The sequence below is a fragment of the Mauremys reevesii genome, linkage group 6 (genome assembly GCF_016161935.1).
Source record: "Mauremys reevesii isolate NIE-2019 linkage group 6, ASM1616193v1, whole genome shotgun sequence".
Lineage (NCBI taxonomy): Eukaryota > Metazoa > Chordata > Testudines > Geoemydidae > Mauremys > Mauremys reevesii.
The window spans coordinates 66,239,519-66,256,700 of NC_052628.1; the positions used below are offsets into that span (position 1 = coordinate 66,239,519).

General features: G+C 37.3%; 1 protein-coding gene across 3 annotated transcripts in view; it reads left to right on the top strand.

The window, feature by feature from the left end:
* WDR36 (WD repeat domain 36) overlaps window positions 1-13,905 on the top strand; it is a 67,192-nt gene extending 53,287 nt beyond the window's left edge. For all 3 annotated transcript variants that reach the window (XM_039545393.1, XM_039545394.1, XM_039545395.1), the window contains 7 exons: window positions 2,662-2,769; window positions 4,366-4,463; window positions 5,424-5,566; window positions 6,226-6,345; window positions 6,579-6,660; window positions 9,608-9,795; window positions 12,305-13,905. In XM_039545393.1, coding sequence (XP_039401327.1) covers window positions 2,662-2,769; window positions 4,366-4,463; window positions 5,424-5,566; window positions 6,226-6,345; window positions 6,579-6,660; window positions 9,608-9,795; window positions 12,305-12,454 — 889 coding nt within the window. In that variant the 3' untranslated portion in view covers window positions 12,455-13,905. The remainder of the gene's footprint in view (window positions 1-2,661; window positions 2,770-4,365; window positions 4,464-5,423; window positions 5,567-6,225; window positions 6,346-6,578; window positions 6,661-9,607; window positions 9,796-12,304) is intronic.
* Window positions 13,906-17,182: the final 3,277 nt, after the last annotated feature.

The following is a 17,182-nucleotide window of genomic DNA, read 5'->3' on the forward strand; positions in this document are numbered from 1 at the left end:
ATGCCTCAAGTTAGAGACCAAAAGATTAATGGATGAATTAAATTTAGAACTTCTCTCCTCAAAACTATTACAGATTCTTAATGTTGATTTCATTTCTTATGAAATGGCTTGGAAAAGCATATGATAAAGTTTAAAGGCAATCTAAGACAGTCACTACATTTGCCTTGAGTGTTTAGCTTGTTTAACATTTGCATCTGTCACTGTGGTACATAGATGCTATTATATTTTATAATGGAGATAGAAAGACAACAAAGTAACTCTAGCAAAATTCTTGTTGATACAGAATTGAAATGACATGACATTCTGTCTGGAAAAAAATTAGGGTAATTTATCTTGCTTGGAGTTTAGAGAGATGGTTTTGCTCTTACACAGGCAGAAAGAAATACTGAAATAGAGCAATGATGCTCATTAAAAATTCAGCTGCAGGTCTTGCTTTCCCTTAGTATGGTTAGGAATATGAGCTATTGTACACATACAAAAACAACTGCTAATTTTGAAGCTTTATTTAAGAAAAATCATTGATGTTTTTGAGTCAAACAACATCTTTTACAAGTTATGATGCATCCGTTTTTAGTGTGCACTCTGCTATCCACTCATTGAGCACGTTGTGTATAAATACTGCTGAAATCTGAATGATGTTTAAATGGTCTCCTTAAATTTCACAGAAATAGATGATCCCATCTGTGCTTGATTGTATGTAATTTAATTGTTGTAACTGTATGCAAATTTGTCTTCGTACTCAGTGTAGCTTGGACAGACAAACTAACGTTAATTTACATGCCCTGTACTCATAATCTGGGTTATCTTTTTAACTCTTTCTAGCATTGAACTTTTTCCTGGTGATCTCAGTATGCACTAACACATCCTTCTGCCCCTCTCAGCCTAACTCATCATACTTACATTTCCTTTTTGAGTGCTTATGGATTCTCTCCTGGTAAGAGACAGTGGTTTTATACAGGCATCTGCAGGGCTTCTTTTGCTCACCGCCCACATTCACTGCCATGCTTCTGCTCTTGTGCTGCTGAGCAGCTCTGTTGGAAATCCCATGACCTGGCTGACTTCCTCCATTACAGATTTCTCTCCTCTTTCAGTTCTGCCATCTTCCTTGCTAAACAACTCTACTACCACGACTTAATTAAATCTCACACCCACAATCCCTCAAGATATATCACATCTACTGCTTCTCCCAGATCCACAAGCCTTGTTACCCTGTTAAAGGAATGGTTTGACATGATTTGTTCCTGACAAATCCATATTGACTGTCTACTTGTCACCATAGCATCTTCTAGGTGTCTACAAATTGACTGCTTGATTATTTGCTGCACTATCTTTCTCGATACTGAAGTTAAGATGACTGGTTTTGTAATTCCTCGGATTGCCCTTACTGCCCTTTTTATACATTGGCACTATATTTGCATTCTGCCAGTCCTCTGGAATCTCTCCCACCTTCATCTCTCTTTTCCCCCCTTCTCCCCCACGATCCTGAGCATCTGTAGTTCCCACTGATATCTTGCTCCAAGTGTGACCACCCACACTTCTTAAAATCTGACCGTAGGTGACTCAAGTTGGGCATTTAGAAAATGGAGAAACACAGTGGCCACCTGTAAAAACTTCGGTTTAAATGACTTGCATAGCATCATAGAGGACATGTGTTGCAGAGCCAGGGAAGGAACCTTTTTCTCCAAGTGTCATTAAGCCTTAACCAAAATCATCCTTTCTCTTCCTGCAGACCCGTTTCATTCACTTCACATCTTCCAATTACTGCAGTAAAAGAGCCAGGAATCCTACAGTAAATGGATTTGTTCACTACTACACTGATTCATTTACTAAGCACTCTCTCTCCTACACCATATAAAGAGTTTTTTATTTCAAAGTGACTTTGCATATGAAGAAATGCTCATTAAAATAATAACTTCAAATTCCTTGCTTAGCAGAGAGTTTCTTGCCATACTGTGCAGATTTTGAATTTCAGGAGAAGTTCTGGAAAGTGGTGTATACACTGTTAGGGCCTGATGATGTGTAACTTATGTAGGATCAAAAATATTAGTCTTGGGAGACACGTGCTGGTGTGACCAACTAAAACTGTATATGAGTTTATTATAGGCTGATGTGCTATTAAATTAAACTGATATTGCCTATTTAGTTTATTTCTATTTTCCTCTTCATTATTGTCAAAATAACAGTTGTAGTTGAGGTTTTATGCCGTGTAAGGTGGCACAAGCTAGCAATCAGTGGCAGTCCATTGGTGGGAGCGTGGGGAAGTGAAAACCAAGATGAGAGCCCAAAAACATAGTGTGTCTATATAGATCTAACTGAAAATGTACTTTCTTGCCCCTAAAAACCAATTTAGTAGTAAATCTGTGGAATTGGCTGTGGAGAAATGTTTTCTTGACTTCCACAAAATATGTAAAACTGTGTGTAGGGGGCACTTAAAACTTTATTATACTGCCTCAAAAAAGAGGTGACTTAAAGTAATAAAGATTAGTCATCCATCTGCTAAAATACACATCATTTATTGGATTAGTTGAAAAAATCTAGTTTGTATGTATGCAATGTGAAAATCACATCTGTTTCATAACATAAAGTTAAGAAAATGAATTCATTGCCCTGTATATAATCCTTTCTTTTGTTTTTGTTTTTTTGTTTTGTTTGTTTTCATAGCCTCATAGATTGTTTTTTGTTAGACTCAGCAGCTATCAGCATTTCTATGTCTCCTACTGGAGACTTTCTAGCTTCATCACATGTAGATGATCTTGGAATTTATCTCTGGTGAGTACATAAAACATTTTTAAAAGTATTCAGAAATATACCTATTTGGGCATAGAATTCTGGAAATTGGAGATGGAAAAAGGTCTCTTAAAGTCTATCCTTCTACTGCAAATTAAGAATTGTTCCTTTCAGTATATTCTTCATTGTTTTGTCTTTTCCAGTTCAAAAGTCTCAAAAGACTTCAATTCTTAGGGGGACAGTTCTACCATTAAATATCTCATGTTATAGACACTTTCCTAACAATCAGCTGATATTTTCCTTTTTAAAAATTTCTCCTCAGTACTACTTAGTCTCAGGAGGAGAAAGAGGAGCAGAAAGCCTAGCATCTCAGGATGGTGCCAGTCCCTCCTTCCCTGTCCCCTCCAATGGAAGGCTCCTTTGCTTCTTCCTTCCTTCCTTCCTTTCTCCCTTCTTTGCAACACCCCAGGAAGGGAGTGAGGGGGCCCTGATGCAACCCGTCCCCCACCACGCCTAGGGGGAGGAGGGTGTGGAAATGGAGGAGCTGTAGGAGGACCAGATGAGAGGGGCTGAAGAGGGCAGAACAGATGTGAGAGCAGAATTGATGGGAGATCTGGGAGTGACAAGACTTGATGGAGGGACTAGGGAGACAGGATTGATTGGGTCGTTTGGAGCAATATGAACTGCTGGGCAGAAATAGGGGTGGTGATAGACTTCCTCCATGTTTTTAGATCACTTTAAAAACTGCCAATATAACAGTACTGGCAAACTCTCCTATTGCAGATTCAGTATATACCGGCAAAAAGGTCCTTTTGATGATTATAGCTTATACCATGTCCTGGAGTGAATTAAGCTAAACCATTCAAATGGACTTAATTTTGTAGGTGTAGCTGTGTCTACACTAGGGCTTTTGCCAGTATAGCTAGGTTAGCAAAAAATTATATTTTAATCATCATGACTATGCCAGTAAAACATCTTAAGTATAGATTAGGCTTTATTTGTCACAAGCTTCCCTCAAACATATTTCTGCTGGTCATAGAAATTGGGGGAAATAATTGCTATTTGATGATTATGCTAATAATAATTAATCATAATATGGAAAATCCTTGTACAAGCAGTGTAAATGTAAAGCACTTTACAAACATTAAGCCTAAAAACAGTCTCTTCAGGTGGGTAAGTCTAACTTTTTAGAGATAAACTGCAAAGATTAAGTGAAGTGACACAGTAAGTCAGAGCCAGAAATCCCAGCTCTTGTCCTCCACTCAACGTAATAAACACACATTCTAGGGAACGAGAAATTTAAAATGTGCTGCAATTTACATGGTAGTAGAAATAATGCCATTTGTAGTAATGGCTTGTTGTTCTTGAAATGTGCTTTTGGAGCATTATTGTTTAAAAGCATGGAAGTTATTTTTCACTTGTACCAATATTTTACAGAAAACTTTTTCCAAGTTTTCAACTTTCTGGATTAGTTTTTGTAGAGATGAGTGAATCTAACCTTGAGAAAGAGAGTCAGTGATGTGTCATATCATAGTAGTATCAGAAATTTAAAAAACACTGTTAAAAATAATTGTCCACGTTTGTCTGAAAAAAATTCTAATAATGCTTTTAATTATGTTGTCTGTCTCAATTATTCAGGTCTAACTGTTCCTTGTATTCGCTTGTCTCTTTACGGCCACTTCCAGCAGATTATGAGCCTTCTGTAATAATGCTTCCCGGAACTTGCCCTACACAAGGTAATTATGGGATGAAAGAGGCTTATTCCTAGTTGTGTAATGAACCTCAAATAGCAGATGTTTAATTTTCTCAGTGTACAACTCAGTATTTTCAACCACCAAGAAATTCATATAACAGGAAAAATTAGCTTATAATTAAAATAAGGACTCTTTTTTTTTCCTTTCCTACCATCTCTGGGGAAATTACTGTTTTAAAATGTAACACACTAAGGTTAGTCACTAAAATTAGTTCCTGCTTCTGGAACACATGACTTGCTCAGTCACACAGGGAGACTGAGGCAGACATAGGGACAGAACCCAGATCTTCTTAGAGTGCATTAATCATAAGACCATCTTTCCTCTTCATGTATGTAACTGTATGCATATTTGTCTATGAGCAATTCTATAAATATTGTACACACTTCAGTAGGTGAATAGAGTCTAAAGATTATCAGCAGAGTCCCATAACTAGTAAACGTTTCCTTTTCCCTTCTTTCGGTTGCCCCGTCTGCTTCTCCACACACAGAGATAATAAATTAGTTTGCTGCCATAATATATATTTGGATTATCAACAGCTACTCGGAAAGACACATGTAACTGTGCTAACCAATCACTTTTGTTGTTTTAATATATTACACAGGCAGTAACATCAACTATTTTTGTTCATCCTGTCAAAATTTTAATAGTAGTCATGAAACTAGAAAAAACGGTCAAATTAGCTGCATTAGGTCAAAATAAAGTTGATCTCAAATTAAATTTGGTCAAACTGGTACCTGAACAATTTTTTTAATCTTTTCAAGTTTCCCTGATTCTAGATTACCAATAATGTTTTCATTGTTGAAATATTAAATTTTATTTAATACAAAGTATTTAAAATGATCTCTATAACTCAAATATATTTTCATGTTAACATCCTACATCAGTGCTGATGCAACTTGTTTTGGTTTACATGTGTTTATAAATGAAATTTGTCTCTGAAAGATGTGGACATCACAGGAGATGAAGAAACAAGTGATGAAATGATTGACTATAGTTCACCAGAGCAATTGGAAGGGCAGCTGGTGACCTTGTCGTCACTGTCTGAATCAAGATGGAAAAACCTCCTCAATCTTGATGTTATCAAGGTAATATTACATGCACACCTCATACTGAAAAGCTTTATTATTGTGGCTTCTGGGTCAGATCTTGTGGTCCTATCCCACCTCCTTTGATAGTTCTGGTTGCACAAGACAGACAGCTGACTTAACCAGTTGCCTTAGGACTCCTCTGAAGTGGAGGGACTCCTTGGGTGGTATAGGAATTGTATAATGACTCTTGCATCACCACCTCAGCCACTATGGCCACTACACTGGCCTCTTTGAGGTCACTTTCCAGTCAGACCAGCTTAAACACCCCTATGAATCTGCTCTACGTTGTGTCACCAGACCAGAATCTGGAAGGGAGGGGAATGAAACGTGGCATAAAGACAGCTTTACATGCTCCCCATGAGCTGCATCAGGCATAGAAGAGCTTGTCCAAAAGACCCTCCCTCTGTCTTCAATATTACTTTAGGATTTTTCATTTGGAAAATATGTAATGCATTTCATAATGCCTGGGACAGTTTTGTAGATGTACTCTCTTAAGTCTTCCTAATGTTAATCAATAAAACATTTCCAAAATATAGAAGTGTTTGGGTTTTTCTAACAGGCCTGATTATCTTCCCAATAAGGATTTCTTTTTTAAATCTGTAAAATCAAAAACTTAAATGATAAACCTGATTCTTTTAATTCAAAAATTTAAACAGAAAAGGAATAAACCAAGAGAGCCACCGAAAGTTCCCAAATCAGCTCCATTCTTCATCCCAACAGTTCCTGGCCTCATACCACGATATGCTGCTGCTAAGGAAGAAAATGATGAACAGCAGGTAAAGATAAAAACTGAATAGCGTTTTGAATATTTTGTATGTTTTTTCCCCCTGCATATCCCAGGCATACTTTAAAAGTCCAGCGCCAACTGTTTATATTTAATGCATTTATATCCAGATTCCTCAAATGTTTTGTCCTATCCATGAAAAATATCTTCGTAGGATGTGAAAGTACACATTGTATATTGGTATATGGTCCAAGTGATGTGTGTGACCTTTTTTGTTTTGTTTAGTCAAAGGTAGTAAACCTTGGAGTATTGGCACAAAAATCTGATTTCTACGTTCAACTTGAAGAAGCCTTGAGCAGTAATGAGTGTAAGTCAATGTGTGAAATTTCATTCAAGTGTAACGCATTATTAATATTGGGAATGAATGTTTGAGTTCTGATGAAGAATTAGTACGTCATGGAAAAGAGGTTTAGCATGTATTTGCAAAGACAGCGGCACTAGGCAAACAGTGTTAACAGTTAAAAATTAAATAAAATATAACCACTACATGTGAGAATGAGATTGACTTCTTAAAGATAATATGCTGCGATACCTTGAAACTTATGATGATCTAACACTGGTCTACGAGGCAGGCAGTAAATGCTTAATGTAATGTCTGCACATCTGATGCTTTTAAGCTGGCGATTCTTTAGAACTATCTTAGCAATACCTTTTTTATTAACTTTTATTGTGAATGGCATGCTCACCATATTTCAGACAATTTAAGACTTGTGATCTTCCTGATAATTTAAACATAAGGCTTAAACAGAAATAATTGTTTATAAAAAATAATCCTTTGGGTAACTTAACACTTGGTGCATTTTGAAATTTTAAAGGCTTTGAATCACCTGTAGAGATTCATGTACTTGATGGATTCGTTTGTTTAAATGGTGCCTCAGCAGAGCCACTTTAAAATAGGATTTTAGAAGCAACTGTTAATTAAAAAGCACAGAACTGGAACATCAGTAGATTGTCATTAGAGAGTTGTTTGCAAGCCAGCTTTGCTAAGATTTCTTCTGCTGCTTCTTAAACCCTTCAAATAAGATTTCTGAGGTGAGCCAGCTTATTCTGACATTCTCCTTCATTTGAGTGTGAATCTCAGATTTAACTCTGGGTATAAATGAAATTTGCAGACAACATAGATTGGCAATTTAAAGTAAAGCAGTTCCTGATAGGGTTGCAGAGCGATTTCCATTGTAACACTTTCTCCTGTTTTTACATGCTCTCAACGTTCACATTTAGGATTATTTTTTGTGCTTTGTCTGTCCTAAGCTATTTTTTTAAGTTTGAGTGAAAAATTTTCAGTATTTTGAATTGTGGGAGAGTAAAACAAAAGAAATCCTTTCCAACCATCCATCCACCCATTTATTTATTTATTTTATTTTAAACAAACAATGCACCTTTTAGGACCAAGTTCAGCAAAAAGAACTCAACATCAAGTTCTGGAGTAAATCTCAAGCATGAAGAAATTGTCACGTTTTTAGTCCGTGCCATTTTACTGCATTCTAAAATAGTTTGCAAACTCGATTTTTCACTTAACACGTTTGTATTTTTCTGTTGCAATGATAAAGCTGTCAGTATGAAAACAGAGGTGCTGCTGTCCTGTCAGCCAGTTTCTACAGAAAACTGTCTCCCGCCAAGTACTGAGCTTCATCCTCCAGCCACTTTGCTTGTGGAATTTCCATAGATTTCAAAGGGAATTCTGTGTATGGAGTGACTAAGGAATCAGGCCCAGTGCAACTGGGTGGTGGGGATGGGAGTGGTTTGGAGAGGGCAATTTCCTCACACCCCTCTACCAAGGTCATTAACGCCCAGCCTGGTTATTTCTTACTGCTTTAAGAAAATTGAGGATTTTAGTTTAAAGGAACTATCAGAATTAGTAGACTCAACATGTATCCATCTTTTTTCCTTCCTCTGGTGTCGGTAGGTACATTTGATGTAGCATATTCTATCATTTGGTGACTGACACTTTTTGGTTTAACATTCCTTGCCATAGTGCTAGTTGGTGATAGAACATGAGAGAGATTGATAAAACATAAGATAAAATTAGGTACTTTTTATATCCTATTTTGTATACAAGAACTGCTATAATCAGCTGTTACAAACTGATATACATTTTTATGCAGTGCATTTAGTATCTCAATACACAGCACTATATTGGATCTTTTCAAAGCTGCTGTATAGATAAGTGTAAAGACTTTTTGAACAATTACAAGTATTCTCTGAATATTAACTCTGTAAATATGTTGCATACTTGTATGCTTTTTTTGTTTAAGAATATCTCTGGAAATTAGATGCTGCATTTTACCAGCACTATATTAATGTGACTTTTTTACAAATAAATTAGCTTTGTGGTTCTTGCTTCATATGTAGCTACTATAACACTCGAGATTGTAAAGTGTTTTGACAAACAATATAATGAAAGTTGCAGTCTCTTCTCAGTAACTTCAGAAACTCAAACTCTGACAGAATACAAAGAGAATTTAAGATCACTAATTTATAAACAGCTGCATTAGAAGTTGATCTTGTCATCAGCTTTTACTTCTGAGTTTCAAAAGAAGCATAACTAGAGGTAGCAAAAATCAGGTAGGATTGTAGTATTTGGAAATAGTGGGTCAGAAGAGTAATGAAGAGAAAAGAACACTTAAAATTACAGAGTGGCCATCTTTCTGTCACCATGCTGGGGGAAATTAATCACTAGCAAAAGTAATAACTGTTGAAAAAGCATTATATAACTTTGATTAAATAAATAATTGCATGTTTTACTTACTTAAATAAAGGTTTATCTCAACCAAAGTGCTATTCAACTCACATGTCTTGGTATATATTATATTAACAGCTTGAAAGTGGCAGTTTGCACTTTTTCTTATGCCAAGAATTAATGGTTAATTAGTGGTTAATGATAAGCTGGTGGTTAATGGCAAGACTAACTTGTTAATGATAAGCTTTACAACATTTTGAAGGCACCAATGTCAGAAGGCATAAAAATGTTCATGAAGATACTATAGGTAGTCCTTAGGGTGAGTCAAACCCATACTACTGGTGATGAGATTCAGATGCTACTTCCTCTCAATATGTGATGGAACAGTAATTGCAGACAGAGATGGCATTCTGAAGAAACTAAAAAAGAAAAAAACCCAACAAACTAAGAGACTCATCCAGAATGCCACCAAATAGCTGTTCAAAGATTTTGAAATATTTTTTTTCATATTGAGCGTTTCTATGTCACTTCATTGCAAATGTTTAACTGTTTCTTTTTTAATGCTTTAACGCAGATAAATCTCCACTTAATATTCTAAAGGAAATGGGACCATCTAGTATTGAGATAGAGCTAAGAGGCTTGGCTCCAGATGCTGGCGGCTCTGTAGAGGTGATGAAAAGCTTTTTGAGACTGATTGGGACAATGTTGAACACAAAGCGTGACTTTGAGCTGGCCCAGGCATATCTTGCATTGTTTTTAAAGGTAACTGTATATGTTTTGATACAATTATTGTTACTGCTGCTGCAACTTATTATACCATAATGGTACATGGCTCTGTAAAATAGATAAAATCTGCCCAACAAAAAAAAAAGACCTGCTTTGAAGAATTTATCATCTTTTATGGTGATGGATTCAGGCTTACCAAAATGATTTACTGTATCTATTGACTAATATAATAACCCTACATGACCGTAGTCTTAACAACTTAAATGAAAAAGTAGAGATGATGGCAAAGACAATATTAGCAGTTTTAAAAAAAAAATCATTTGAACACAATTCATTCCTTATGATCATTTTGGGTTTTTTTTTTTTTTCAATTTGCCATTCGAATATGACTTAGTGCTTTTCTTAACCAACAGTTACTTAAAATGTAGTTAAATAACTGTTACCTATATTTTTGTGAGGTTAAACATTTGATTGCATTTGTTCTTTTCACCCTGGGAGTCGTAGTTTTCAGCTTGCATCTTAGCCTGCTGATTTTGAGAAACTATGATTTAAGCACTAGTGGGCTAACACTGAATGTACTCCAGGAGGTGTGAAGATAACCATGTTGTTGTACTTTATCATGGCAACAGGCACTCTTTTAAACAGAAGTGGCTTTTTAGTAAAATGGTTCTTAAAGTTGTTTTCTAATGTTGATAGAATGTGTAGATTCTGCTAGTTGAGAGACTGTTTTTATTGTACTATAGTTTAGGAAAGGAATTACAGTTGCAACTTTTAAAAATTTTGTCTTTAGATTCACACACCTGTGAGAGTGTCCATTTAATTGAGGCAGTTTAATAATCTTGCAGAGAATAAAATTTAAGGGAGAGGGAGCTATTTAAAATTAGTTAGGCTAGAGAAATATAAACACATACTTTTATTTAGAGTCTGGAGGGGAGATAGTGTTCAGGTATCACAGAAAGACTAATATATTGTAGAATTTAGACAGAACAGAAATTCCAAGCTCAGTGTGACTGATAAATTTAATTGTATAAAGAAAAGTGAACAGCGGGCCAGTGGTACTGTTGCTTGGTGTGTTGATTGTATATTGATTACATTACTGATTTAGTTTCCCCAGTTAGCACTCTGAAATTTGGTAGGTTCTTGTCCCAAGATCAGGCCCCGTATTAGCAGAATTACTGTTCAGTTGGGAGCCCCAGTGTGTACAGTTGCAACACTCAGACTTAAGAAATCACACTGTATTTATAATAGTTAGCAAAGTCGCAAACATTGTAAGCCAGCATGGCAAAGACAACACAGAATGAGCTAAGCATCCATATACTTATACCATCTCTTGCAAAACAATCTGAAGTGTTGGTGATCATGGTGAGCAGGAAGATGACAACTATCACTAGTGGTGATCATCCTGGCATATCACCCCAGGCATATAGGCTGGGATACAGCTTTTCTAATGTTGTTATACTGACACCACTATCCCTAATGCATATTCAGTAGGGATTTCAGCCCCTCTTCCTCATTTGTAATTTCTTGCCCTACTAATACTGTGGTGCCATTCTCCCATAGCTAATTAATTCTCTTACCTCAAGTTTATTACTAGGGTAAACGAATTGACATATCTGACCACAAGAATAGCATACATCTGTTGATGTCCCTAAATAAAAATATCCCCAGCTGGTGTAAACCAGCATCTTCAGTCATTTGCAACATTTGTGATTATTACAAAACAGTAAACAAAGCCTTGTGCCATCTTGTGATGTAACGTCCCTGTTAATTTACTTATGTATGTTAACTTATTGAGCAACTCTTCCTCCCCAGGCTATAAGGCCTTATACTTCTGCTAACTGCTTAAACTACCCTTATAGGGCTAGGCCGATCAGTCTCTTGTGTTTCTGCTATCCATTCCTTACTCCTTTATTATTTACTTACTGTATGACTACTGCATGGGCTACAGTATAGTAGTGGTGCAGTATGCTTCCCTGCATGGGATTAAAGTTTGTTTCTGAGCTCTGTCCCTTGCTCCAGGTCAACACGTGCTAACTGTGTGAAGTCACTGTGCTCCACCCCTAGATAAGAGGAGCGTGCCTGGCATCATTCTTCTTGCATTAGTCAGTAAAGGGTCATTTTGAATAAGCAAATGCTGGTTGGCTTCAAAGTGCTGCATCCAGCCTGTTTGTGCCAGAGGGAGACTGGCTGTGATGCAGGATTTTGAGGAAGAGCAGAACTACTCCCTGGGGAAAAGATGGGAGTGTGCAATGAGCATATCTTTTCATTCATATATCTGGTTTGGCATTGTGTTTGAGAAAATTTGCTGCCTTCTCCTAGTTAATACATATATAGTAGTAGTAGAATAACTGATGGTAAAAGGGATCTGACAAAATAAATTCAATTTAATGCTGTCTTTATTAAAAGAAAATAACATTACTTGCTTTACTTGGGGCATCACTCAAAGGAAGATGTGGGGTGAATAGAAAAGTTGATTCCCACTTCTGCCCCCAAAAAAGGTGTGATAATTTGAATTTAAATAATTGACTACTTGTCTTCATTTCAGTTGCACCTTAAAATCCTTTCTTCAGAGCCAGTCTTGCTGGAAGAAATAGCCCAAGTGTCAACCCAACTAGAGGAAACCTGGATCCATTTACAGACTCTCTTCAATCAAAGTCTGTGTGTGTTAAATTATATGAAAAGTGCTTTGTTATAATGTGCCTTTGTTCCTATTTAAGAATGCTAATGTTGGATAAAAATCCTCTCAGATTGATGGTACTTTTAACATTGCAGATAAGTTTCTAATTCCAACAATACAGCTTTTGTATGTCTTTGTTAAATAATACAGAATTAAATATTTAACTTTTATTTAGCTCATTTAAATTCATTGTCAAAATTTAAACGTACAAAATTTTAAAATGTAAAGTGCCCCATTAAATGACTACTGGAGGCAATGTAAATTCTTTCTTTATCGTGACCAAAAATATATAATGGGGTAACAAATTATGAGAGAGAAAGCAATAAACCTGCCAGTCTCTTTATAGAAAATACTTTGTGTGTGTTAGACTTATGCTGGAGCTTTAAAAAAGCCATTGCTTTGTTAACAAATGTTAACTGTGAGGTAAAATAGTGATACAGAAACTGCACAGCTCCTTGAAGCCAAATTGTCATTGTAATGACTAAGTGCTTGCTAAATCCAATTTGAAGAAACTAGTTTGTTTTCACACACTCTTGTAAATTGTGTTCTTTTTATTCAAATCCTTTTTACTCACGCAAAGATTGCCAGCTGTAATATCAAACACAGAATGTAAAAAAATTGATCATTTGCATGTATCAAGTTTATTATCTTGAAATTTTGTGAGACTCCATTAGTGATAATGAGGGATAAAAGCATTCAGATTGATGTTCATTGTTAGCAGCACTGAATGTTAACTGTGCAAATGAATATTACTCTCAGTAAAAAAAAAATGATATCTTGGTTTTTCTTTCCAAGAGAATCTTGAATTTTATAAGGGTCTTTTTCAACTGCTGCTGGTTCTGAATATTTCTAGAAGCCCAAAAATGCTTTGCTGTTGGACAAGTTAGTTAGTTCATTCTGTTTCATGCACTACAGATTGAAACATTGTCTCACTGAGTAGCTGGTGTGTATATGTAGTTTAGAAAAAATTCTGATTAGAAGGGGCTGGTGCCCACCTAGAGCTATGATTTTGTCATGGAGGTCACAGAAATTGTGAATTTGAATAAAGTCCATGAAACACAGTGGTGTTGCGTCCTGCGCGTGAGGGTGCAACACCACTCAGATTTGGCCCATCCATCCCTCTATCTCCATCTGTGAAGGGACACATGAGCCAAACCTGAGTGGCATTGCAATCCCATGCACCAGGTCGCAATGCCCAGAGCTGGGACCAGCCGTGCAGGACAGGAGCCACTGCTTTCGGGTGAGTGTGAGCTCACTCTCCAACACTCCTCCAGTCCCCAATACCAGGCCTCACCTTTCAGTCCCCCTGACCTTACCATGAATTTTTTCCTCACCTCTCTGCTGTGAAATTTACGCAAAATTTCTGTGCCAAAATTCTAATCTTGTGTATATACCATATGACACCATAAGAATGAAACAGAAGTAAACTGGTTAATTGCCATAAATGCATAACTTTTCATTCCACTATATCACAGAGCTCAGTTTCGTTGTTTTCTTTTTAAGTAATTGTTCTAGAGCAACTCATGCTTATTTATCAAAGTGCGCTATAGTACCTGATGCAAGCTCTGCATTAAATTTTCAGGGTGTGTGTGTATGTGGGCGGGGGGAAGCGTGTGTGTGTGTGGCTATAGCAAGCTTGCAAAAATGGGTTGAAGAACAAATGACTATTTTACAAAATGCAACTGATATTTTTCTCCTCTGTTCTTATTATACTGGAGGCAGTGACCTAAAATGCTGCCAAATGTCAAAGCATCCCTTCCTTCAGCCAGGAGAGGGTGTAGTGTTCATACTTCAGAAGGTCTGACCGCTACAAAATAAATTGGCTGTCAGGAGATATTTGAAGGAATGTGGCTGCTCTTATTTGGGATTTTAAAAAAAGAATTGTCTGACCTCTGCACTGGTATCTGGGTGAATTTCACTTAAAAATGTACACGTCTAACAGTAATTGCAAACTTTTACTAAAAACCCATGGTGAAAGAGAGACTTTTTATGGGCCATGACCAGATTTTGGTATTTCCTGTGCGACAGGTAATGAACTCTGAATGTGAAAAGCAGCACGGGAGCTGAATTCCATGCACTGCATTTTGTTCTGCCCAAATGTTAGAGAAACAATCTTGCCTGAAAGAGGAACTGTTGGTTTTTTGTTTGTTTTTCAAGTATTCTTTTAAATTTCATATTTATAATTGAAATCTGGCCATATATTCTGATATAGACATGGGATCTTGGTGTAAGTAATCCTGCAAAGTGTGGAGTACCTCCTGAAATACAATGAACATCCTCAGCTTGCTTTAAAGTTGTTGGCAAATAGGAGTTCAGCAAGTGGCAAGATTAGCCCCAGTTTTTAGTTGTTTTTCATCTTAAAATATGTGCTTGGTTACTTAGAAATGTCTAGAAATAGTTGGTAGAATATATCTAGAGATAAATAGGATTATACAGCAGGAATTTAAACTGTACTTCAAAAAAGATTAAGTAGAATTACAGTTGAACTCCATAGTTAGGCTTTTGCATACTTAACACAATTCAGTTAAGTCACTCAACTCATATCTAAGCCTAGTAATGTTGCAGCAGTGTAAGGTTATATGTCAAATAACTAACAGTAGAGGGAACTTAATTTATGATCTAGCAAAAATTTCAATACTTCAAAGTTAGCTAGAAATGTAAACTAGAAACCAAAGGCCTTTCTTGTTACTCATCATGAGGAGACTTAATTGTGGACACATTTGTGGGCTTGGTATAGAAACATTAGTATGTGCAATCCATTTCTAACTGAATCTGACTGAAACAATTAATCCTTAAATAGCAATAAAGAAAAGTATGTTTGGCCCAGTTGCTCCTCATTCAGTCTCCTTCCCCTTCCTGATTAGCATTTCAACTCTATGAACTGCTGATCTTCCGTTTGTCTGTCTGTCTCTCTTTTTGGAAAGAGACATTCCATCCTACAACAACCCTAGAAGCGCCTTATTCCTCAGATCGCATTAGCCCTTTTGACCACAGCATCACATTGGGACACCATGTTCAGCTGATTGCAGATGACACAGAAATTGGTGAGTAAACTATCAGTAATGATTTTGTTTCCTTCCAGGTTATTGATTAAAAATGTTAAGTATCACAGAAACACACTTGCTAAATGATGACTTCCCCTTTACAAGTATATTCTGAGGCCTGTCAGAAAGCTTTAAATCTATTTGTGTGCCATATTAATTTCATATTGAGAGAAAAGTCCATGTAAAAAATGATGCCCAGGTAATAGGCCTTAATAAGGCAGGATGGTGGACAGAGAAAGGTGGAGGCAAAGAGCTTGTGGGAAAAGCCTAAGAGCTCCGTTTTAGCCATGTTGTGTTTTAGCTGATGGCTAAATATCTGCAAAGGGATGTCAGAGACGAACTGATTTTTTTGTGTGGACAGCAGGAGACAAATTTGCGGTAGAGATAGATCTGTGAGTTTGTGTAATTGATTTTGTGTTTATGAATGAGACTAAGGTGTAGAGGGAAAGAGAAAGGAACAAAGATGGAGCCTTGTGGAACTCCCACAGAAAGTTGGAGAGGGTGATGAGGAGGATCCTCCAAAGGACATGCTGAAATAATGAATAGGGAGGCAGGAGGAAAATCAGAAGAGCACAGATTCATGAAAGCCAAGAGAGAACAAGATTTCAAGAAAACAGCATAGTCCAAAGTGGCTGACAGGTCAAGGAGGATGAGGATGGAGTACTGGTTCTGAGATTTAGCTAGGAAGAGGTCATTAGAAACTTTGGCAAAAGTAGTTTCAGTGGAGCATGAGAGGCAGAAGCCATATTGGAAAGGATCCAGGCTGGAATTGGAGAGGAACTGCAGGCAGTGATTGTAAACAGCATGTTCAATGAGCTTAAAGATGAAAGGGAGAAGGGGTGATAGGTGGAGTGGCAAGTGAGGTCAAAGGTTGTTTTAAGACAGAAGAGACTAGACAATGCTTGTATTGTGAGGGGAGAGGTTAAGGGGAAGAGTAAGGGGGCATGAGGGTGAACAGGAGATGGGATGGAGTCATGGGGCAAATGGAGGGGTTAAAGGAGGAAAGCAACTGAGAAAGCTTTACCTGTGACAGAAGGAGATAAGCATTGTAGGAGGGGAAGGGGAATGGGAAGGCAGGCTAAGGGGAGAGGGAAGATTGTCACATTTTCTCAATTTTTCTCTTGGAAGAAATCAGCAAGATCCTAGGCGCAGAGAGAAGTGGAGACAGAAGGAGGGGCGTGTTTGAGTAGTGAGACAAAGGTGCTGGGACTGACGACATGGGATTCAATTAAGTTAGAGAAGTGTTATTGTTTAGCTTGGAAGATAGCAGAATTGAAGGAAAAGCGAACAAATTGTAGTGGAGGAAATCAGCCCGATCACAGGACTTGCATCAGAGATGCTCCACAGTGCAAGAGCAGGGTGGAAAAGTGGATATTGGGTGTAAGCCAGAACATGGGTTTGGCAGGCAAACCTTGTGATGGGGGAGAGGGGTAAAGGAGTCAAGGATGGAGGAGAATGAAGCATGGAGAGAATCACAACATACTAATGGAAGAAGGGGAAGGACAGGGCTCAGTGCAGTTGAAAAGTCATTAGCATTGATGGACTGAATGACATGGCATGTCGGGGGAGTGGGGTGGCTAGTGAACTATGTTGAAAGTCACCAGGTGGTGGTAGAAGAGGGGGATCTCAGCAACATGGAATCAGAGGAAGAGCAATACTTGGCAAAGACCAAGTCAAGTGAACAGCTCTTTTAGTGAGTGGG